The 24,480-nt window shown below is 40.8% G+C and overlaps 2 protein-coding genes across 2 annotated transcripts in view; both read left to right on the forward strand.

Moving 5' to 3' along the window:
- The window catches only part of slc15a1a (solute carrier family 15 member 1a), a 31,336-nt gene extending 30,731 nt beyond the window's left edge, over positions 1-605 (forward strand). The window contains exon 23 of the mRNA XM_079619899.1: positions 74-605. Within this exon, the coding sequence (XP_079476025.1) occupies positions 74-298 (225 nt within the window). The 3' untranslated portion in view covers positions 299-605. The remainder of the gene's footprint in view (positions 1-73) is intronic.
- A 2,806-nt stretch (positions 606-3,411) lies between these two features.
- On the forward strand, positions 3,412-15,711 carry stk24a (serine/threonine kinase 24a; the record flags this gene model as incomplete). The annotated part of the gene is made up of 11 exons (XM_079619576.1): positions 3,412-3,447; positions 4,678-4,908; positions 5,675-5,731; positions 7,617-7,725; positions 7,877-8,034; positions 9,169-9,354; positions 10,935-11,077; positions 11,176-11,299; positions 15,270-15,338; positions 15,491-15,615; positions 15,693-15,711. Exons 1-11 carry the CDS (start codon positions 3,427-3,429, stop codon positions 15,709-15,711), a joined length of 1,242 nt encoding a protein of 413 aa, XP_079475702.1. The 5' UTR covers positions 3,412-3,426.
- Between the last annotated feature and the right edge of the window lie 8,769 nt (positions 15,712-24,480).

The raw sequence follows: 24,480 nt of genomic DNA on the forward strand, positions 1-24,480 counted from the left end.
GAACACCAAAAAATAATGACAGTATTTTAATTTTGTTTGTTGAATTATTCAACGTCTGTGTTTTCTCACACAGTGGGCAGAGTATCTGTTGTTTGCGTCGCTGCTGGTGGCGGTGAGTGTCATCTTCTCCGTCATGGCTTATTTCTACACCTACATTGACCCAGCGGAGGTTGAGGCTCAGATCAGGAGCGAGCTGGGGTTTGAGCCGGAGGAGGAGAAGAAGAAGCAGACACTCGAAATGGAGGACAAAGATAAAGACCAGCAGAATGAGCAGGAGGTCAAACAAACCAAGATATAAGACACTGTGATACGTTTATGAAGACTGGATTGTTATATGCTAAGATCTACCCTTTAGTTCCATATTTGTGTAAATAAAATGACCGTGAGCAGATATTGTTGTCAAATTCAGTGTTACCGTTGGCTTTATTGATAATACACTGAGTGAACAATCAGATGTGTCATGAAAGATGTTCATTTAGATGTAGTGTAAAAACCTTCTGTCATAATATTTTTAGACATATGGTTTAAAATGCAAATGTTCTGGTTAGGGTGTGTGATCATTTGCGTTTTGTGAAGATTTTTTAAGCTAATAAACAAGGAACTATAAAACAACTGTCTGTCTGTCTTTAGTCTTTTGAGTTTATTTAGTTTGTCTTTGCAAAACACATTAGAGTTCATCATGAGCTGTAAATGTTCTGGGTTTGAACCTCTCTTGACTCTTACTAAACCTAGCTGTCTATTGCCTTTTAAAGCTTTATGGGTATATTATACATTATACATATATAAAATGTATACAGCTGAAACTCGAAAAATTTGAATATGGTGCAAAAGTTCATTTATTTCAGTAATTCAACTTAAAAGGTGATAATAACTATGGTGATAATATATAGACTCATTACAAAGTGAGATATTTCCATAGACAGTATAAACTGGACACAGCTTAGGTTTCAACGGAGAAAAGTGAAGTCAATTAGAAGCATCACTTCCTGATGGCTGATAGCTTGACGACGTAGATGTGACGTGAGCAACCTGTCGACAGCTGTCAGTCTTCTAGTCGCTGTGCCGAGAGAAATCTGAATCATTCCCTTCCGAATCTCACAGAGACGGAGAGCGTGAGCATTAGCTGTCCATGAGCTAGCAGCGGGAGCAACTTTATCACTCTCTATGGGCTTCTCCCTCGACTTTATGCCTTCTCGTCCCCCGATTGCTTGCGAGCTTCTCCGCCGGCCTATACAGTAATTTCTCGACTTGTGCGACAGAGTCGCGTGGTTATGACGCAATCGTTCGCCTATTTTTACTAAAACGGCTTCTACGGGGCCATAACGTAAGATACAAAGTAATGGAGCCTTTTATACACTGTCGTGTTTCTTTATAAATAAATAATGGACAACAAATGGAGTCTTTAAACGCCTCAGATGTAAAGTTATTCGCTGTCAAAGTGACGCCAAAATGAATGGGAGTCAATGGACTGCTAACAGCAGGTGATGTTCTGCTAATCAATGGCGGCGCCCGGGGAAGCTTCGGTTTCCGGCGGATGGATTACCCCCTTGGATATTTCAAGCCTTTATTTGTTATAATTTTGATGATTATGGATTACAGCGTATGAAAACCTTTTCACAATATTCTAATTTTGAATTTGGGGTTTTCATAATCTGTAAGCCATAATCATCAAAATTATAACAAATAAAGGCTTGAAATATCTCACTTTGCATGTAATGAGTCTATATAATATATTAGTTTCACCTTTTAAGTTGAATTACTGGAATAAATTAACTTTTGCACGATATTCAAATTTTTCAAGTTTCACCTGTACGACTGGTTGACACCAGACCCTTTTTTCAGTCGTAACTGAGAGTGGTTCTGGGGAAGGTTCGTTTCCAAAGTGGCGTCACCAGCGGACGTCACTCAAATGCCTCTGGGCGCAATTGGATATAGACCTAAAACCAATCAGAGCGATCGTCATCGTGTAAAGCCCGCCTCAATTTTTGTGATTGGTGCCTCGATTTGGAAAAATTGGAAATGGTTTTGAATGGGCTCTTGGCCAGACGGACTTGCAGAGCAAATTTCAAATATGCCGGAAGTTCGTCAGGCTAACAACACCCATAATTGTGAAGAGAAGTCCACATGTAAGTCTGCTGAGGTGCTTGGATTCAGCAAATGCAATGGATGTTGTGATGAAACAGTTTGGCGGCAAACTCCCACACCTGTGAAGAATTCAAGTTGGGTTTTATCTACTTATATATTTTAATATATGTATATAAATACTTTGTGATATATTGTTTATACTTATAATCAATGATAAATGTTTTAAAGGTGTAATTGAGTTTGTGATTCATCTTAGAAGTGGTTGGTAAGGGTTCATGGCGTAAAACCTTTATTGAGGAATTCATCGAAGGAGAAAATAAATTGGGGAAAAACAACTTCTGAAACGAAACCACAGCTGTTGAAAAAGTGACGAGGCAAATATAGGAACATTAACCCAGGGTGTAGGAACATACAGTAGGGCTTTTCACACTAGAAGTAGTTAACCCTGGGTCATACTCCCCGAGTAAATTTAATGCTGTGTTATCTTGCTTCACATTACACAACATTGTTCATAATTTACCCGGGGTTAACAGTTAATCAAGCAAGGTTTCATAACCCTTGATTGTAAAATATGATTGTATCCCCGCTTCTAAATTATAAGTGTGAAACGTTCCTTTACCTGGGGTTAAAAGCAGCGTTTAGAAAGACGATAGCCTGGGGTTAAGCACAGTGTGAAAAGCCCTTGTGTGAAGCATCAGTTTATGAATGGCCACTTAATTCATTGTAAACCTCGGGTCAAGTATAGCATTGTGAAACGTGGATTCTGTGAAGCCTAAGTTTACAATGACCCAGTTTTGACTATTTCAAATGTGAAACTCCCTAAAGAGTGGGAGTGTAATGTAACCTTATCATTGTGATTTTTATCAAAGATGTCCTTCTAATAACTATGTAACCAATATACCCCACAATTCACCAAGCTTCACAAAGGACAAACGATTGTCAGTGAATAACAAATTTATGACGTTTTTTTTTTTGTCCCATTTAGAGCTTGAAGCTGAAGATAGAAAGTAATACAGGTTTTGAACATCACGAGGGTAAATGATGACAAACTTTTCACTTTTCACTTCAATAAATGTGACAGAAATCACTTTTTGCATCAGACACAAGTTTCCCATTGGTTTTAAATCAGGTTTATAGCTTACATTTATTGTTAAGTTTTGTGAAACATGATGTTTAGGAGTACAGTCTACACACAATTATAAGAGGCACTGCTCTTTGATCCCGTTACGGCAGCAGAGGCGGCTGTGTTCCCGCCCCGCTACACCCGTATGATAAAGAGTCCTGATGGACTGACGAACACATGAGTGTGAACCGCATATTCAGGAAGCAGCAGCCACAGCCATGGAAGCCAACGGACTAAAGGTACCGTGTGTTTGTGTGTGAAAGACAGTTTTCTGGCGGTTGTTATTGGCTGACCGCATGGTCCTGATGTCAGATGAACGGGGAATATTCAAAAAGCAGTTGTAGGAAGACTCTTGAAGTGTGTGAGGTTAATATTCGTGAAAGTTGGCTTTATATATATATATATATATATATATATATATATATATATATATATATATATATATATATATATATATATATATATATCACATTGATTTACCAGCAGAAGTGTTCTATAAGTAAATTGATTTGAGTTTTACCACAGTAAGGGTTTGTTCACTATAATGCATTCCCACCCAACTGTGTGCGGTTTTCTTCCCAGAGTCACATAATATCTGACGGTCAAAGTGCCACTGCTAGTGGAAAGGCCGTGACTGTGGTCATTGTAAATGACGTGTGTGAGATTAGATTAGCTGTGTTTATGTCCTGATTCAGCACCAGCTGCATTAACATTTATAGAGTCATAATGTGCGTGTCATTGGCCTGAGCAAAGAGTTCCTTACTGTCAAAACATTAATTTAGCGACTACTGCCTACATTAGAGAGGGATCCCATTGCCCCTTATGAAAAAAATTAACGCTAGATGCTGCCAAACTGGTGAAGAGTTTGACCACTTGAGCCACAAAAGTCATTTAACTTTTTCAATATGCAGTAATGCCTTTGGGAGTGCAGAATGCACCTGCCATGTTCCAGCACTTCATGTGAATCGTGAGGCTTACTTCGATGACATTATGATTGATTCTGACTGTTAAAATGGACATCTGATAACTGTATCCGAGTTTGAATGCCTCTCTCATGCTGAACCTTTGTTTCATTGGCCGTGTGCATAGATGCTTTCAGTTTACAGTCAGTAAAACCAGGTCAAAAATCAGGCATACCAAGAGATTCTTCTTCAGTTGTATTGCCAGAGATGGACATGAGTACTTGTGTAGAAGTCAAGCAGGTTGAGTTGACTAGCATTGCTCTCCATATCTACGCCAACTGTATGTTCACAGTTATGTTGTATGGACGTGTAGACACTTGTTTTTGTTTTACACTATTTGAGTTTTATCTTTTTGTATGTTGGACTTTCTCTATTGTAAAAAGACAAGAAGCATATTACACAATTTGGGATTTACCATTTTCCTGCTCGTGGAAAAGTGCAGCATTTCTGATTCCATGAATAGTTTTAAACTACAAAACTACTCGCTTGTTTTCCTTTCTTTTGTAGAATTTGAATGTTGACCCAGAGAAGCTGTTCACCAAGCTTGAGCGGATCGGGAAGGGGTCGTTTGGAGAAGTCTTCAAAGGCATTGACAATCGCACACAACAGGTGGTTGCTATCAAGATCATCGACCTGGAGGAGGCTGAAGATGAAGTGGAGGACATCCAACAGGAGATTACAGTCCTCAGCCAGTGTGACAGCCCCTTCATCACCAAATACTATAGCTCTTATCTGAAGGTGAGTGCCATGCGCTGCTAGTGTGGAGCAGTTTAGTGTGTGTCAGGAAGCTCGTGGTGACCAGCTGTGTTATGTAATGTTGTTATGTGACCAAGCAGAGATGATCACGTCATGCATGTTGGTGATTCGAACTGCTCTCCAACATAATTGTGTCTTTGCAGAAAGGATAAGCAGTGATTTTGACTTTGGGCAATGATATTTTAATTTTAACACTGTTAACGTGTCAGTTAGTGTTTGAATTTAATTGATTATAACTATTGTATGCTGATGTTGTTTCTGAGAAGTAAAGTTTAATTCTGTGACTTGAACACCAGAATAACTTACACTTTGGTTGATTCACTCAAGAGGTGTTTTCTTTCTCGAGAGCGTTTTGTAGGACTTTTGCACTTGTCTTTTCGTGATCAGATCGCTATTCAATCAGCCGATGTAAATAGGCCTACTGTGGATTAAAATTGCTATAAACATGAAAGTTTCACCATAAAATAAATGGCTCATAGCAGAGTGCAAGAACCCACACACAGAGTTGGCTGGCATTCTTGAGGCTCTTCCATATGCCAGGGATCCCATTGTTCCTGAATCACTTTTTGTGGTCTGATACCCTTTACAGCTAATGGGAACATCTGGACGGATGAGTGACATTTTATACAATTTTAAATGACAGGTTTGGTACAGTTTTATAGGTTTAAAAAAAAATGCTGCTCATCAGACAGAAAGACAAGACTCACCAGTAATAAGTCAAATTGGAAATATATGATGTCTCTTCCAGGACACAAAACTATGGATCATCATGGAATATTTAGGAGGGGGCTCAGCTCTGGATTTGGTAAGAATTTTAATTCCCTTAACTTTACTAATAATGGTTCATATAGTCACCTTGGTATTTACAAAAATGTATAATTTAAAACAATAAATATAAAAGTGTATATTTGTCTGCTGTTAACACACCTATCGGACACACCTAATTCAGGTCTTGCAGTCTCTACTAATGAGCTGATGAGTTGAAACAGGTCTATTGAAACAGGCAGATATGCAAAATGTGTAATGATTCCCAAATCAAGACCAGGACAAGTTTAGGAAATAGTGAACATGATTTCACCAAGTGCAACATGTTCCTGGATCAACATCTTTGTTGATTCTGGAACAACATTCCAATTAACCAATCAGAAATGAGGGTCAAGTTTACAGTTTCTGTCAAGTTTAGGTTCACAACCAGGGTTAGGTGCTTCTACATCAGTTCTTTGTTCACCTATCATTATGAGTTATTATGGGTAGGGTTAGGTTATTATGAGTAGGGTTAGGTTAAGGCGTATGGACAGGGTTAGGACTTCATTGTTTTGGACAGGAATGTTATTCCAGGATCAACAAAATATGTTAATACAGGAATATGTCACGACAATGATGCACTAAAAATTGAATTTTTCACATACAGATGACAACGAAACGATCCCCGTTCACACGGATCCGCAAAAGCAACTAAAAACGCTGTATTGTGCTGTATTCCAGGCCAGTAGATGTCATTTTGCAAAGAAACACTACACGGCGATAGACTGAACATGTAATACGCATGCGCATGACGTTACCGTGTTCACAAATTTGCCTTGTTGTTTGCATGGAGACGATAATGATGTTGTTTTCAAAAAGGTGCACTTTAAAACCTGTTTTCAAAAGTTTGTTCAGGCCCCAAAACGCTGTTGTTGTGTAAATGAACGCCTGACAGCTTGTCAGGTTAAGCTGACAAAGACCCCTGGTCTAAATGAGTGCTTTTCAAACCTGTCCTGTAGACCCTCCATCACTGCACATTGTGGATGTCTCACTCATCATACCTGGTTCAACTCATCAGCTCACTATAGAGACTGCAAGACCCGAAACGGTCGTGTCCAACATGTGCAGTTTTGAGGGCTCTCCAGGAAAGCACTGGTCTAAAGAACATATTTTGAGTTTTAGGACAGGTTTTCATCTTTTGCCAATTCTACAACAGATCTAGTACAGATGACAAGTTGGTGTGGTAAAAAAATCAGCCAACCCTACTCCTGGAGAACTACTGTACCTTCCTGCAGACTTCAGTTTAACCCTGCTCCAACACACCTGCCTGTTATTAATCCTGAATATCTTAATTATCTGTTTGAGGTGTATTGGTTAAAGTTGTAAGCTCTGCAAGACCTTGGCTACCCCTGGACTAGAAATTAAGTTGTATTTGTCCAGAGGTTTAGAGTTGGTTTAGAGTCCAACTCTACATATGTTTATTAAGATTCTATGAAGGCCAGTTCACACCGCACAGACAAACGCCAACAGACAAGTTGGCCATTGGATTTAGTAATTTATGAAAAATAACTATCATGTTCACACTGCCCAACAGACACAGACTGATTGAACATGGTCAGTACGGTGAAAACAAACCCTGACCAACGGCAACAGATGTTGTCAGAGGTAACGCAGATTCGACAAAACTAAACATGTTTGTTGCCGTTTGTCTGTGCAGTGTGAATTGGTCTTAACGGGTCTAAAGGTGATGATACACAGGGCAACTTTTTTGAGCAATGTTGCCGGGCGATGTTGCTTGGGAATTGAGAATGGGCAACAAATTTCTATCTGGATACTTTAGATCGGTTGGTCTCATCTGGTTGCCAGTTGATGGCAGCATTAACCAGCAATATTGCTCAAAAAGTTCCCCCATGTATCATCACCGTAACAGGTTCTTTGATCTACAGCTGGGACCAGGAGCTCTTGATGAGTCTCATATCTCCACCATCCTCCGAGAGATCCTTAAGGGTCTGGATTACCTACATTCAGAGAAGAAAATTCACAGAGATATTAAAGGTACCTGTGAATGATGACGACGTGGTACCTACACAGTTTTCCACTATTGAAGTCTATAAATGATCTCCAGCATTTCAAGATGTTTCAAGATGAACTTCTGTTCTGAAAGCTCAAATCAAGATGGCTGATGTGTGTGTGTGTTTTTCTCCAGCTGCCAACGTCCTGTTGTCAGAGCAGGGTGACGTGAAGCTAGCTGATTTTGGTGTGGCTGGGCAGCTCACCGACACACAGATCAAGAGGAACACGTTTGTGGGCACTCCGTTCTGGATGGCACCAGAGGTCATTAAACAGTCAGAGTACGACTCAAAGGTCAGATCCACCCACCATGTAATGCATGTCCCAAAGTCTTAGTCCTTGCCAGGCTTGGGTTAGCATTTAGACCAGGAATATCCAACCCTGCTCATAGAGGGACTGCCGTCCTGCAGACTTCAGTTTAACCCTGCTCCAACACATGTGCTTGTTATTTTCTAGTAATCCCGAACACCTTGATTAGTTGGTTCAGGCATATTTGATTGGGGTTGAAGCTAAACTCTGCCTGTTTGTGGATCATTAGTTCTCAGCAAGAGCAATTGACATTTGTGCTCACAATCTGTGTAACATCAGAGGTCTCTAACCCTACCGGCTCAGAAATGCTGGTCTAGTGAGCATATTTAGGGTGTTTACAGCTGTATTTATATTATAGTTAAAGATATTAAGAGTTTGAGGACAATTTTCAGTAATAAGCTTCATTTAGCTTATTCTGGCAAAGAATCGCTCCCTAATGCCTGCTACACATTGTATGATTTTGGACTGTCCCAGGCGAAAGATGACCAATTGTGGCGATTTCTGTGGTCATGACTGATACGTCTTGCGTCTTACAGTGAGAGAGGTTCACACCAAAGATGGCTTGCAATAGTTTCTAATTTAACATGATCATCTCACAGTGTGTTTGCTGCTTTACGACCCATGTCTACTGACTAGCTAATAAAAACGCAATATAAAATGGTGTATTGATCAACATGACATGGCACTAAAACTTAAAACTACTTACCTCAAGCTCCATTTGCAAAATTGCTATGCCAAGTTGGTCTCTTTTCCCTAGCCATGATCACATCCACGTCCATATTCTCCTCTTTCGCTTCCTCTTTTTTTTAACGCACATAAAATTCACAAAAGTGTGAGTCACCTTGCTATATTTGTTTACCACTGGTGCATGCTGATGACGTTTTATTCTTCTAAACTAACTTGCGTCGTAGCCTATGATTCAATAGGTGTCATCATCATACAGTCTTACATACACGTCGTACCCAAATTTATTAGATCCATGTCGTACAGTGTTATTTGTAATGATCATATAGGATTGCACAGTCTGTAGCAGGCTTTAGTTAAAAAGAGAATGACCTGTATCATATTATGGTCAGCCAAACCAAATGTATCGGTGATTCTGGTTTGTGTGTTCTGCAGGCAGATATCTGGTCATTGGGCATAACTGCAATTGAGCTGGCAAAAGGAGAGCCACCTCACTGTGATCTTCACCCCATGAAGGTGTTATTCCTCATCCCTAAGGAAAATTCACCCACGCTGGAAGGAAACTACAATAAAGCTCTCAAAGAGTTTGTAGATGTCTGTCTCAATAAAGACCCCAACTTTGTAAGTGTTGCCAAACTATTTATCACAGGGGTATCCAATCTTGTTTCTGGGGTGGAGTAGGTTGACCATCTCCAACAGACCTGCCTGGACCTTCCCAGGGATTAGCTGATTCGGGTGTATTTAATTGGGGTTGGAGCTCAACTCTTGCCTCCAGGAGCAAGATTGGACACCCCTTTATATATCAGGGTTGTTCAAATCTGGCTCTGGAGGGCTACTGCTCTGCAAAGTTTAGCTCAAACCATGACCAATCTCACCTACCTGTAATGTTCATTAGCATGCTCAGGTGTCTCTGATTAGGGTTGGAGCAGTAGCCCTTCAGTGGCCAGATGGGGCCAGATTTGAGTAACCCTGCTATAGAGGGAATGCATTGACGTCACTTTCCCGCCGGAAACAGTTCCCCCTTCAGCCGGATTGAGAGGCAGAAGAGCTGCTGTGTGACTGGATTTAATAGGGGGAAACTGCGAAACCGCGAGTAAAACAAACGACTATCAGTTTAAACTAAAGGTTGGACTCAACATAGTTTTCCTTACAACTTACCTCTTAAAAAAGTACCTCAGATTTCTTGTCAAACCTAGTTGTACTGTCAATTGCAAAGCTCTTTCCCGTTTTATATGTTTTTTCGCGGCATTCACGCTGAAAACAAATGCTGCCGCTCAGTCTTTTTGCCACTCAGGCTGTGTTTACACGGAAACGATCTGAAGAGAGAACGCAAAAGTGGCGTTGCGTTATCACTTTTTATTCTGCGTTTAGACGAGCGTTATGGGGGGGAATCTGCGTGCATATGGTGACGCAAAAGTGTGTGAAATTGGATGTAGTGTGCACTCCAGGCGGCTAGGTGGCGATGTGAAGCACTGAAAGTGAAAGAGACGCTGACACAGTTTCTCATGTTTAATACGGTAAAGCTGCTGCTTTAACCCTTGCTGCTCTTCGCGTGTCGCTCAAAAATGACAGTTTTTTTTTTTTTTGTCAATGAAATGAATGCTATATTAGTTTGATAATGTTTTGATATTTTCCTGTACTGGCGCATGCCTGTGACGTAAACACGTACGCGACGCCTTCACTGTCTAGCAGACTTTTGCGTTTTTACTGTTTTTACCCTTTAGACGGGAACGCGATGGTGGAGCGGTTTTAAGATTTCCACTCTGGAGGGTGGTTTTACTTTTTTGCGTTTTTAAGCCCCAAAAACGCCGTCGCCGTGTAAACGACAGGCACATCCGATAAAATATTTTTATGTTTTCACCTGCGAGCGTTCTCGTGTAAACAGGGCCTCAGTGTGTGTGTAACCGCAGTCACTCCGGCTGACGGTGACGTCACACGCATACCCTCTATATAGTCTTTATATTTCTGCATCTATAGCAGGGGTGGGCAACTGTGTCCCTCGAGGGCCACTGTCCTGCACAGTTGTGCTTCAACACTAATCAAACACGCTTGCCTATAGTTTTCTGGGGGGTCAGATTTATAGGTTTGATTAGGATTAGAAGTAAACTCTGCAGGACAGTAACCCTTGAGGACCAGAGCAGCCCACCCCTAATGTATAGTCATGAATAACCAAAAGACAATGTTCGTGTTGTCTCTGCCAGAGGCCAACAGCTAAAGAGCTTTTGAAACACAAATTTATCCTTCGATATTCCAAGAAGCCATCATACCTGACAGATCTCATAGACAAGTACAAGAGATGGAAAGTTAAACAGGCCCGTGAGGAGTCCAGCTCCGACTCAGACTCGTAAGCTCGAAACAAACATTGGCACATTTAGTTATATAAATATTATCATTATTTAGTCACTGAGAAAATATTGAAATATTGTGTGTACATGTTCTCAGAGATGACGGTGAAGCATCTGGAGAGTCTGTGAATGATGACTGGATCTTCAACACTATCGTAGACAGAGAGCCCACACGGAAACAGAATGGAGTCAACAAGATTGAAGAAATCATTCACAAACAGGTGAGGAATCAGATGTGCCAGTGTCTTTGCATTAGATACAAAATATCAAAGCAGGAGTTGTTTAATTTAAAGTCAGCATTAGGTACACTTATGGTGCTTTTCCATTGCATGGTACGGTTCGGCTCGGTACGGTTCGTCTCGGCGCGGAGCGGTTCGGCTCGCTTCGCTTTTCCACTGCGTGGTACGACTCGACTCAGTACGGCACGGTTCGGTTTGCTTTAGATCGGTTGCTTTTCCACTGCGTGGTACGACTCGACTCAGTACGGCACGGTTCGGTTCGCTTTAAGGCCTTTTTATGCTTCTCCGTCAACTCCACGCCGTAGCTACGCCGCCACTCCTACGGCGTCGTGGTCGTTTTATGGTTCTGCGTCGGGTGGTGTTGCATCGCGGTGCATTTCACCGCCAGAACGCTAGGGGGGTGGGGGTGTGACCAATCACAGCCCTTGTGGTCTGCGTCGCCTCGACGCGTAGTTACAATTTTTTGGAGGTGCACGTCGAGCTACGGCGGAAGGGTTCGCGACGACGCAGAAGGGTCTGCGGGGGTACGCCGTCGATATGACGCAGAAGCATAAAAAGGCCTTTAGATTGGTTGCTTTTCCACTGCAGTTAGTACCGCTTCAAAGTGGGTGGGACTGATCGTTAATAGTTGTCGCCTCTAATTTGTCCCTACACTGTTTGTAGGTCCGGCGTCAATCAACGAGAGGAACGTCTGCACCTCGTCCACTGACCACGATTCAGCCATTTCTTTTTTGATTTTTTTTTTAACTTATTTTGTCAAGTAAATACTCTAAAAACAGGTGCTACTGCGTTGGCTGTTGTCTGGCTATTATCTGGCTATCCCGTGTCGCAAATACAATGACGCTGAAGTGACGATTCTGTCTGACCAATCAGTGATCTGCAGTGTTTTCACGTCACGTTTAGTATCGGTACGGTACGCTTGGAACCTCAACAGAGGTGGTACCATTTAAAGCGAGCCGAACCGAGCCGTACCGTACCGTACTATGCAGTGGAAATGCGCCATAAGCGTGCCGTGCCGTACCGAACCGTACCGTACCATGCAGTGGAAAAGCGCCAAAGCGTGCCGTGCCGTACCGAACCGTACCATGCAGTGGAAAAGCGCCATTATTTAAATTTATTGAAGGATAGCCTCTTGAGATGCAACATCTCATTTTCAAGAGGGTCCTAATCAAGGTCCTTATCAAGCTAAAGATGTTTGTTGCGTTTTGAAATGATAAAAGATATAGTGTTTGTGGTTGTCAGATGTTAGTAGATCATGTCGATAGTTCATGTGATTCTCTACACCCGTGGTTAATCTGCGAGGGCACCTGTGTGAACCCGAGAACCGACTTCATAGGGTGTGTTCACACTTGGCACGTTTGGTTGGATTAAAACGAACTGGTGCGTTTGCTCTGTTAGTGCGCCGGTTCATTTGAATAAGTGTGAACGCTTTGATCCGGCCCACATCTGGTACGTGTTGAATCCACATGTACCAGATGCAGTGATGGGAATAATGGCGTTATAAATAAACTGTGTTACTAACGCGGTTATTTTTTTCAGTAACGAGTAATCTAACTAATTACTGTTTCCTCCGTTACAACGCAGTTACCGTTACTGACAATAAAATGCACCGTTACTATAATTGAGTTCACTGAAGCGGTTTTCATCCGATCTGGCTCTCAAACTTTTTTCTTGTGTGTGTGTGTGTGTGTGTGTGTGTGTGTGTGTGTGTGTGTGTGTGTGTGTGTGTGTGTGTGTGTGTGTGTGTGTGTGTGTGTGTGTGTGTGTGTGTGTGTGTGTGTGTGTGTGTGTGTGTGTGAGTGTGGAGGAGCCGGACTGGACAAAAGTGAAGCGAACGTCGTCAGTGCGCGAGAGAGACCGAGTGTGTCCGAGCATAATATAGTTTATCATGTGCAACGTTTTAATTCGTGTACATGGTTATAAAATAAAACTCCAAAATAACCAGCAGGGAACGCTCCCAGAAAACATCTTTGTTTGACCGGTTGTGAACACGTGTGGCAAACACGACTAGAATTTGGCTTAAATAACCTCTGATGATGACGTTCTCTGTAGGTTATAAAAATAAACCCCCAAAATATTATATTTTATTATTATTATTTATGTTGGTACATTGTTCAGTATTATATTGAGAACACTTTTAGTTCAACTGTTTACTTTTGTGAGGAAGAAAATACTTCAAGTAGTATACAGTATGTCTACCAGTTGTAAAGGTTTTAGCATTTTAATTTGCACTACAAAGAGTGTATGTCATAAATCATAAATTATTTTTGGATTTGTTGGCCAGTTGTGGTCTGTGCAATACATATTAGAAGTTCTAAACCATCTATTGTGTTTAGTTGTTCCAATAGTAATGATAATATTTTAATATTTAATGTTTCTCACATTGTCCCACAGCAACATTAAACTAGTGTAGATTAGTGTACAATGTTTTATAATAATAATTTTTACTATTTAGTGTTCATTTCATTTATTTAACATATTTAATATTGGGGGTATCCAACCTATTTCATATTTTCTTTTTTTTTCCTTTTTTTTTTAAGTAACGCAATAGTTACTTTGCCTGGTAATCAGTGTTGGGGAAAGTTACTTTTAAAAGTAATGCAGTACAATATTGCGTTACTCCCTTAAAAAGTAACTAATTGCATTACTTAGTTACTTTTTAGAAAAGTAATGTGTTACGTTACTTTTGCGTTACTTTTTTCCCACCTGGGCTGGGCTTGTTTTTTTATAACACAAAAGTTGTATTTTTGGGCAAATGTAAAGACCCTTTCACACCAAAAGTGAAATAATAATCCTCAGGCTGAAGGAAATGTGTACAGTAGAGGAAAGCACACCAGCAAACCTTACTATCTATCTACAGTCATTTTTGCTTATTAAACTGAATCATCGAAGGTCAGAAGCAAGTACATTGGTCAATAAAGTGAGATTAAATGCATAAAAATTTATGTTTTATTTAACATATTTAGTTATTGGAGGTTTGCATAGTATTCTGATTCTGCATTTCACTGATTTTATTCATTTTGAGGAATATTACATTTTTTTTGTGTGTGCAAGTGAGATGAGTAAATGCTCACATTTAGTCAAGAACTACAATAAACATCATGTTTACACACACACACACACACACACACACACACACACACACACACACACACACACACACACACACACACACACACACACACACACACACACACACACACACACACACACACACACACACACACACACACACACACACACACACACACACACACACACACACACACACACACACACACACATCTCTGCACTTTGATTTGTCTCAACATGAGGACAAGAGCTGTCAGTCAATAAATGGGAAAACAAAGTTACTTGGGTTACTTATTTGAAAAAGTAACTCAGATATATTGTTGTAAATTTTAAAAGTAATGCGTTACTTTACTAGTTACTTGAAAAAGTAATCTGATTACGTAACTCAAGTTACTTGTAATGCATTTCCCCAACACTGCTGGTAATTAGTTACTTTTGTAATGATATAACTCAGTTACTTTTTGAGAGAAGTAACTATAATTACTTTTTTTAAGTAACTTGCCCAACACTGACCAGATGTTGCTACGCACATACGACGAGCGCATTTATCCCAGCACATAGCATTACTTTGGATGTTCGGAAAGTTCTGTCTCAAAATAGGTCATAAAAGCCAAACAATCAGGTTGTGAACATCCCTATGCCTTTAGGTTCGGTGATAGAAATGTAAATCTGAACGCTAGCGGACCAGGACTAAACATTTATTGTTGGGTCCGGACCAAACGAACCAAGCCAACCGAACTACAAGTGTGAATACATACACTAAAAATCACAAAAAAACCTGCAGATTTAAACACATTGAGCAAAAATGATGAACATAAGTGAAGTGAAAAGAAAAGCTCCTGCAGCCAAAGTACACACACATCTCTCTCTCATATTTTAGGTTCCAGACAGTCCTAAAAAGTCTCCGTCCCAGTGTATGTCCTCCATTATGTCCCCAGTGTTCGCAGAGGTAAGAATTTGATTTTGTTTTCTTCATTGGCTGGCTTACATGTAGAAAACGTATTTTGTGGGGGTTAGATTCAAATAATCAGACAAATGAGCATCAGTGCAACTAGCATTGCTGTATGGATTCAGCGTACAGTGTGTGTGTGTGTCTGCCAGCTGAAGCGAGGTGTGTATAAGCCGGCGGTGTTAGAGGAGCTGAAGCAGGCCATGCTCCTGGCGGAGGAGACGTGTCCCGGGATCACGGACTCGATGGTGACGGAGGTGGTCAAGAAGTTAAAGAGGTATTCACAGCACCCTGACCATCACATGTGTGGCTCGGGGTGAGCTGTGATTCTGATGTGTGTTTTCTGCCCGACAGGTTTTCCTCTCGTCACTGACTCCGCTTGAAGACTCTCTCTCTGTGCGGTGTGACATTTGACTCACAGTGCACTTCAACACACACACACACACACACACACACACACACACACACACACACACACACACACACACACACACACACACACACACACACACACACACACACACACACACACACACACACACACACACACACACACACACACACACACACACACTGTGGATGTTGTGTGTTCCTTTAGGATGATGTTGTAGCATAGTGTGTGTATGACGTGTTTTGTCTTGTTATTATAGTGGGATTCTGATTAAGCCATTTACAAAATCAGGGTCTTGTGTGTACATAAGTGAAGAATGTGGACTGGATTTGTTTAACAACCCTACATAATCATACGTGACCCTGGACCACAAAACCAGTCTGGAGTCGCACGGGTATATCTGTGGCGATAGCCAACTATACATTGTGGGTCAAAATTATAGATATTTTTTAATGCCAAAATTCATTAGGATATTAAGATCATGTTTCATGAAGATATTTAGTAAATTTCCTACCGTAAATATATAAAACATGTATTTTTGTGAGTGAATGCAGCACAATCGTGAACATAAATGCACAACTTTAAAGGAGATTTTCTCAATGTTTAGATTATTTTGCTCCTCAGATTCCAGAGTTTCAATAGTTGTATCTCGACCAAATATTGTCCTATCCTAACACACCACACATCAATGGAGAGATTATTTATTCAGCTTTCATATGATGTATAAATCTCAATTTCAAAGAAATGTACCCATGTGGTCCAGGGACACATTTGATAAGTTTTCCTTTCTGTGTTGATGTTTATATAGAGGGCTGCAGAGATGACGTATTTGTGTTGGTCAACCGGTACGTTATCACTGTGGTTCCCTTGACTCAAACCCAATAGGATTTTTCCATTGGCTTGTTAGATTATTAAAGAAAATAAGCTCTGTGACAAACAAAGGTTTATGATTCTTACACATTTTTGTGATAATCTAAACAAATGAACACAACTATTATGAATTTTGAAGTCTAAATACAATCGCCAGAAATAGAAAGCTAAAAACAAACTACACGGTGGTCACATGATTTCAACATCACTATTTAGTGTTCCACATCTCTCTCAGTCTTTGTTTAAAAACGTTTATCCTGAAAGTTTGAGTTAGTATACACAGTACACAACGATGCTGTGAAAAGGTAGATGAGTTTACCTGTTCGGCTGATGATGTTTAATGTAAGTAGCCTCTTACATCAGAGCCACAACTCATGCTATAGCTAGACGGGCGGTGTCAGGGGGAGGGGCTTCTCTTTCTAAAGAGCATTTGATTGGACTAAACTGTATCCACCTGAGTGAGTGGCCATATCCAGTGCAACATGAACATCTCATATTTCTTGGAAGTGTAAATATATTTTTATGTATCTATTAAAAATTAAATTGTCAACTTAGCCTACTGATGGATCAAAGCTTGATGAGCTAAAAAGGGGTTTTGTGTGTATATCTGCTGTTTTTTTACAGAGCTGTAATGGAGCAATAATTAAATAACTGTTGATTGTCCTTTTCCCAGCACTGGTAAATACTATAATAGTAAAAACAACATATTAACAGATTTGTTTTCCTTTAAATTGTAATTTCCTAAGTCCCTGTACTAAACTGATTTCTATGCTGTGGTCGTTCTTGACTTAGTTTGTTGGTTTAAAGGGGGGGGGGGGGGGGGGGGGGGGGGGGGGGTATAACGCCCTTTTCACAAGATGTTAAATAAGTGTCTGATGTCCCCTGAGTGTGTGAAGTTTTAGCTCAAAATACCCCACAGATATTTGTATATATCATGTTAAAAGTGTCACTTTTTGAGGGTGACCCTTTAAATGCAAATGAGCTGCTGCTCCCGGCACAGGGGGCGGAGCTACAACAGCTCGTGTCCTTTTACCTCACACACACACACACTGAAAATATCAAACACTTTTAGCCTTTTATGTTTAAACCGGAGTCGGACAATGATGGAGAGACTCAAGAAGAAGTGACAACATGTAGAAGAAAAGGACATTTCTGAATGGTTAGTTGATGATTTTATGTAGCCAATGTGTAGTTTAGTAGACATTGATTAGCATATTCTGTCTTGATAATATATAAATAATGTTCAGGGGGCGGGGTTTATGTAAATTTTAGGGTTTGTGATGTCACTAACCCGGGAGGAAGCTCGTGTAGTTCCTACCAGCCGTTTGTTGTAGTCCTTAAAAAACTATTTCTGTAAAAGCAAATATCTCCCTTTGCTCTGAACTTTGAGCGTTGTAACTTTGCAGATGTTGTTTATGATCAAACAGCAACATTACACACTAACTAAAGTTAGAAAAGTGAAATCATAATCAACCACCCCTTTAAAATATCCTAAAAGATCTTGCTAAATATTGTATCAATAACATGCTTGTGTAGGACTGTGCATCGTTAAGGTTAGAAACCATAATCTTCATTTTTAAAGTCAGTTTAACGGTTTTGTGATAGTTAATTATTGTACAGCAAACAAATGGCACTTTAAAGCCAAAGTGTGTCATGTCTAAACCACAAGCAACCAGAATCGCAAAAAAAAAATAAGTTTAAGCACACACTTGTTTTTTCCAAAAACCCATTAGATGCTTCATTTAGAAGTAAACCATCTTCCGGTATCTCCAATGTTACAGCACTTCTGATCACACCTGAATGATAAACGCTGCGTTACGTGACAGATTCCTATGGGATTACAGGACTATAAATCTGTGCTAAAGTTCAAATCAGGCGAACACTTTTCCGAGCAATCGCTGCATGATGACCCTTATTGGCATGATTTGAGGACGCACCCGTGTCTATTGTAGACGAGTGTGTCGAGAACAGCACAACCGATCCAAACCCGCAGAGAAAACTGAGCAAATTCACACAATTTTAATTCTTACATCAAAAAACAAGATCAAAATTTGTCACTCTATATACAGATATTACATACAATGTTTATACACTTATTACATAATTTTTTTACACAAGAAAAATATACATAAAAATGTAAACTTTTGTATACAAAAAAATACCTTAGACAAATTAAAGACCAATAACAAAAGGTGACTAGACTATCCTATGAGTTTTTTAAAACCGGTTCTACAGTACATTCAGTGAGTACAGGAATCAGTCAGCCATCCTAACGCAGAGTGCAAGCGGTTTCTGTCTGTGCAGTGGACCCGCACACACACACACACACACACACACACACACACACACACACACAGTAGTAACACACAGGAGATCGTGGACCGCACGCAACATCTCAGCTCCTTAGAGAAACGGAGGGGTGAATAACCAAAGTCGACTCTTGTTCACAAGTGTAACCGTGGATCATAGTGCAGGTGAAAGTGCATCTCTGAATACATGAAGTGTAAGGGTGAGGAGCTTGAGGATCACTCAAGGATGCCTTCAAAACTAAGTAATGGCCTGTGATCATTCTGGCACTCAACAGATCTCATTCATGAAACGCCAAAACCTCTTGCAATCAATACAATATCATCTCTTAAAGGGATAGTTCACTTTGAAATTAAATTTGGGTATGTTTTATCTTACCTCAAGGGCATCCAAGATGTAGGAGTATTTGTCTCCGCAGTAGTTTCAATTTTTACATTTTTAGGTCAAACCGTTCTTGTCTGACAGTCATATCATGCAGGTCTATGGTCACTGTCTCAAAGAGCACGCACAGTCCAAATTAAACAATTCCCCATCGTCCAAATTAAACAATTCCCCATCGTAAGTACACATTGATGGCCTAAGACACGAAACGAGCGGTTTGTGTAAGAAAACGAACGGTATTTATATCGTTTTTACCTCTTGTAACACAGCCAGGTCCAAGTGATGTGAGGGCGCTTCCTTCTGTGTGACGTGTGCGCAGACTAGTGCATAGATATATATACACTAGACGTTGCATTAAAGACATTCGTTCCAATGAACTGCCGTAGCCAAGGCAACATCTAGTGTATATATCTATGCACGTCACACACCAGGATGCGCTCGCTCCCTCAGATCACTTGGACCTGGCTGTGTTACAAGAGGTAAAAACGATATAAATACCGTTCGTTTTCTTACACAAACCGCTCGTTTCGTGTCTTAGGCCATCAATGTGTACTTACGATGGGGAATTGATGAATTTGGACTGTGTATGCTCTTTGAGACGGTGACCATAGCCCTGCATGATATGACTGTCAGACAAGAACGGTTTGACCTAAAAATATAAAAATTGAAACTACTGCGGAAAAAAAGACACCTACATCTTGGATGCCCTTGAGGTAAGATAAAACATACCAAAATTAAATTTCAAAGTGAACTATCCCTTTAACTAATGATTCAACTGGATCTGACCACTCAAAGTAGAGTGCTTTTAAACTGATTCAACGCGAGTTTATATTATAACTCGATGTACGTGACGGCAGTTTTAGGAACCGTTCGATTCAATGAGACCGTTGACGTGAGAATGAACAACCGTTTCTATAAACCATTCTTATGTAAAAGTCACATTGTGGCGATCTGCACAATTTAAATCTGATGGTTTTTCATGAACGAGACCCGTTATCTTTTGGGCTAGTGAGATTGGATGAAAGTAAGCGTGAATAAGGGCCATGGTTGTGGTTATGTTTTTTTTTAAGCGACCACTGACTGTTACTTTTTAATAGCTATCAAAAATACTGTTGCACATGATCACAGTCTCTTCGTCCGATTAAAAGACACATACACAACATCAATCAATAAAAATGAGTTTTGATAGCCATTAAAACTACCAAACATTAAATGCTTCAGTTCCACCAAGTATTTTGCAAATGACTAGTTTTCATTTCTCTTTTTTTATGTTTATCTTTCGCCACTCAATTCAACCCAATCTAGAGGTTTCTATTCTATAAATATATTTAAATACTTAACAATATTATGATCATCGTTCAGTGTTTAAAATCTACCCGAAACCTTGGTTTGTACGGTCATAACTCCGGAACAGAAATCTGCAGGGATCGTTGGTCCTCGTGGCGTAAGGCTGACTTACGGTGGCTAGAAATGGCTGAGTTTGAACCTGACACTTCAGTGGAAGTCTGGAGAAGACCCATCAGGTCGCACAAACCATTCTCCAAAGAAATTGCACCAAATGTCCGCACAGCAAAGGCAGGGCAATTCGAGATGACGTCCACCCCCTCCCGCCACCTCTACTGTACTCGGAAACCTTGCCGCCAAGGGCTCTAGTATTCGAAAGACCAAACGAGGCTCTAAACTGATTAAGCACCATGAAGAAAAACTAACGTTTTAACCCATATATTTGGCAAAAAAAGTCATTCTGTTTACTCTTGAGTTCCATGTCAGTGTTTTTACAAGATTAGCAAGATTAGCAAGCTCTAGTCGTCGTGAATGAAACCGTTGAAGGAGAACGAGATCCGTGCCGAGGCTGCTGGGAATGAGCCGCACCTGAAGACTGGCTCTGCTGAGGAGATTATTGCTTTCGTTAACCGTGTGATGAAGTGAGCAGTCCAGGCCTGGTCCACTGAGCGTGTGCAGAAGCCCATCAGCGAATCATACTGTTCAGTCATACAGATTTGTGTCCTGATTACAAGTCGTATGGTAGATTCTCGTGAGACCACATCAAGCTTAGACCAGCCCTGATATCTGGGAGACCGGAGGTTTGTTGGCTGTTCGTTCTGGGCTATCGTCTGAAATCTGGAGGAAAGTTGTACAAGCTTGGTTTTTTTTTTTATACCTGGTATCCATCTTGGGTGACCCAAACACACTTTCAGAGATGCAACATTACACATCCATCCTGGACAACAGAGGACGACCAGCTTCTCAGGCAATGCTCAATCTCTGGGACAACGTTTTGCGAGCAAGGTACAACTATAAAGGTGGCATTAACCGACAGTGTGGCCAAATTTGTGTCTTCTGTGAGGCGACGTATATCAGAGAGAAACGGCTTTTGAACTAGGAAAAAAAAAGAAGTGCAGGACTTGATTTTGTCCGTCGGGAACTGACTGTTGTCACTGCTAATTACTGCGATCTTATGCGAGTGACAGATGGCTGGAGAAAATGATTGTTCCTCCTTTTTAACATTACACACATAATCAGAGAAGAGATTTCCCACTACTGTTTGCCTGGTAATGTTTGTGAATGACATTTATTCAGAAAAGTTTAAATATAAAAGGAACAGTACATAAAATGCCTAATATTAAAGAGGAACGAGACACAGCGAGTGCTCTTTGCCATCGCTGCGGTTTATCTCCAGCGAAAGGGAAAATGGCGGTCTATCTGGGCTCACGTAACTCAAGGCTGATTTATACTTCTGCGTCGGGTGTACGCCATAGTGTACGTCGTAGGCTACGCCGGCGTGAGCATTTATACTTCTGCGTTTATGTCTGCGTTTATGTCTGCAGTTACATCGCCGAAACGCTAGTTGGCGGAGGCGGGTTTTAATGTTCCACTGTGTATAGATTCCTCGTGGCTGTTTTGATTTGGCTACTACAAGCAATGGCGACTGAAAGAGAGCGGATCATGTTAGCTGGAGCTTATCTGAAAAACAGTCAATTTTAGTGAAATTTCTGAATTTACAGAACTTCTGAATTTAAAAATGGCGGGCGGTGCAGAAGAACACGCCGGAAACGCGTAGGAGGAAACACAATGCTACCAAGCCGACCAATCACAGATCTTGCGGTCCGCGTCGTCGCGACGTGTAGTGCGCTTCAGGGTACGGCGTATGGTACACGTCTATGCGTATGCTACGCCGTACCTACTGCACCCGACACAGAAGTATAAATTGGCCTTCATACTATCATAGTACGACGCATCGTTGGAGAAATCAACTAGCTAGTCACGACTGTTTCCCGAAACCGTATCGTCACAAATTGGTCGTTCAACCACGTTGGTTAATGATGACACGCAGGTGTGGAGTAATAACTACTGTAAATGAATCTGTTTGAGATCGAATGTTTTTGAGAATCTAGATGTTTAGCTATAAATTACGGACATGCCATCTGAGGACCAATTCTCATTGTTCTGACCCAATCATAGACTCGTTCTTACGTACTAGAGCTCGTTCACTCATGCGCACTCTTCAAAAACAACGCTTCGAATCTCTTGACAAACTAAAAGACGTAAATGACATTTGTATGTACTCTAAATAAAAGATATAGATTGTACTGAAAGTCAGCTTGCTCCACTCACTTCACTCCTATTGGTTGTTGCTTCCGAAAGTCACTCTTGATTTGCATAAAGATAAACGTATCTCAACTGTCTCAATCCTTTCCCCAACTGTCACTGTCGCTCGTGTCACTGGAAATCTCCAGCTGTCCATTGAAATGAGTGGTATTGTGTGGCTGCTAATATATATATCATGAAATCACTACCCTACCCTCGACAAAACCCTTCACACGGTCCCAGGAGATGCATGCTAATAAAGGTGCTTCTTAGCTGAACGCTTGTGATCAGATCACCTGAGACAGATGCTAATACCAAGTATAAACCAGAGTCTTGTCCTTTTTCTCCAGCCAACACACACACACAAGCACCTTCCTAAAGCCCAAAGTATACGTCATCCATCCGCGTTCATGCAGCCTTATTTTTGTGGCAACAGCGCATGTGCGAGTGACTTGATCACTTGATGAAGCCCACTGCGCACGGCTAAAGGAGGATACTTTGAAAGGCTTGTGCTCTTGAGCAGAACACGGAAAATGAAGTATACCTGGGCCTTAACACAAGCACTCAACAGGACACCTGCTAATCTCATTTCATTTGAGAAATAACTGATGGATTCAGTAATATGATAGAATACGATTCACTAGCGTTAGTACAGCAGACCATCACCCCTTTCCCACTGACACAGTGCTGGTGCACGGCACCATTTCGCACGTTTTCACTGAAAAAAAGGTGGTTTGGTCTCAATCGAAGAAATAGTGACATTAGGAGCCGGTGGAGTACCACTGGATGGCAAAAGACTCCCATGAAAAATGTAAAAATATTACTTCAGATGACATTTCTACGTAGATTTTTTTCTGACGATAATTACTCTGGATGTGAAAATAAGTTCTCAAAACCAGGAGTAAACTAAGATTGCAATGCACATGAGCAGGTAATGTAGTAATGTAGTCGGTTAGGTCATCGTTTTGCTCTCGAGTCAGTAGAAACATGGGTCGGGTCTGAGCGGATCACCCAACTGAGCACAGGCTCCAGCACTAGCACCATTTGGTGAAAAAGGGGTATATGTGAGGGCAGAACACAATTATTGGTTCAGTACAACAATAAACATGGGATGGACACGGTTGACTTGACCAAGCAGCGATACGTGTCCAGAAAGACTCAAATCTGCTGCTGGCCTATGGTGTCAGTCACAGAGCTGTTGGTGACAGCATACGAGTTAGTTCACCCACAAACCCATGACTGACTTTCTTTTGCAGAACACAAAAGATGTTTTTAAAGCATGTTCATGCTGCTCTTCTCCATGCAAATAAAGTTAATGGAAGCTGGGCCATTCAAGCTCCAAAAAAGGCAAAAAAAGCACCATAAAAGTATCAAAAAAGTGATCCATATGACTTGTTACACTATGTTCCAAGACTTCAATAGCAAGAGACGTATTGGTCAGCCCGTTTCCTTTGCAGTGTGAAATGACAACGCACAAATGTGTGTGTCCGTCTAAACAGACGCATTAATAGCTGTTCAGATACGTTAATTAAAAGTTTATCGCACTGTAAAATTGTCTTGGTGGTGTTAACAGGCCTCAACTCAAAATCTTGCAGCAATCAAAAG

The sequence above is a fragment of the Phoxinus phoxinus genome (genome assembly GCF_949152265.1).
Source record: "Phoxinus phoxinus genome assembly, chromosome: 7".
In the NCBI taxonomy this organism is placed as follows: Eukaryota; Metazoa; Chordata; class Actinopteri; order Cypriniformes; family Leuciscidae; genus Phoxinus; species Phoxinus phoxinus.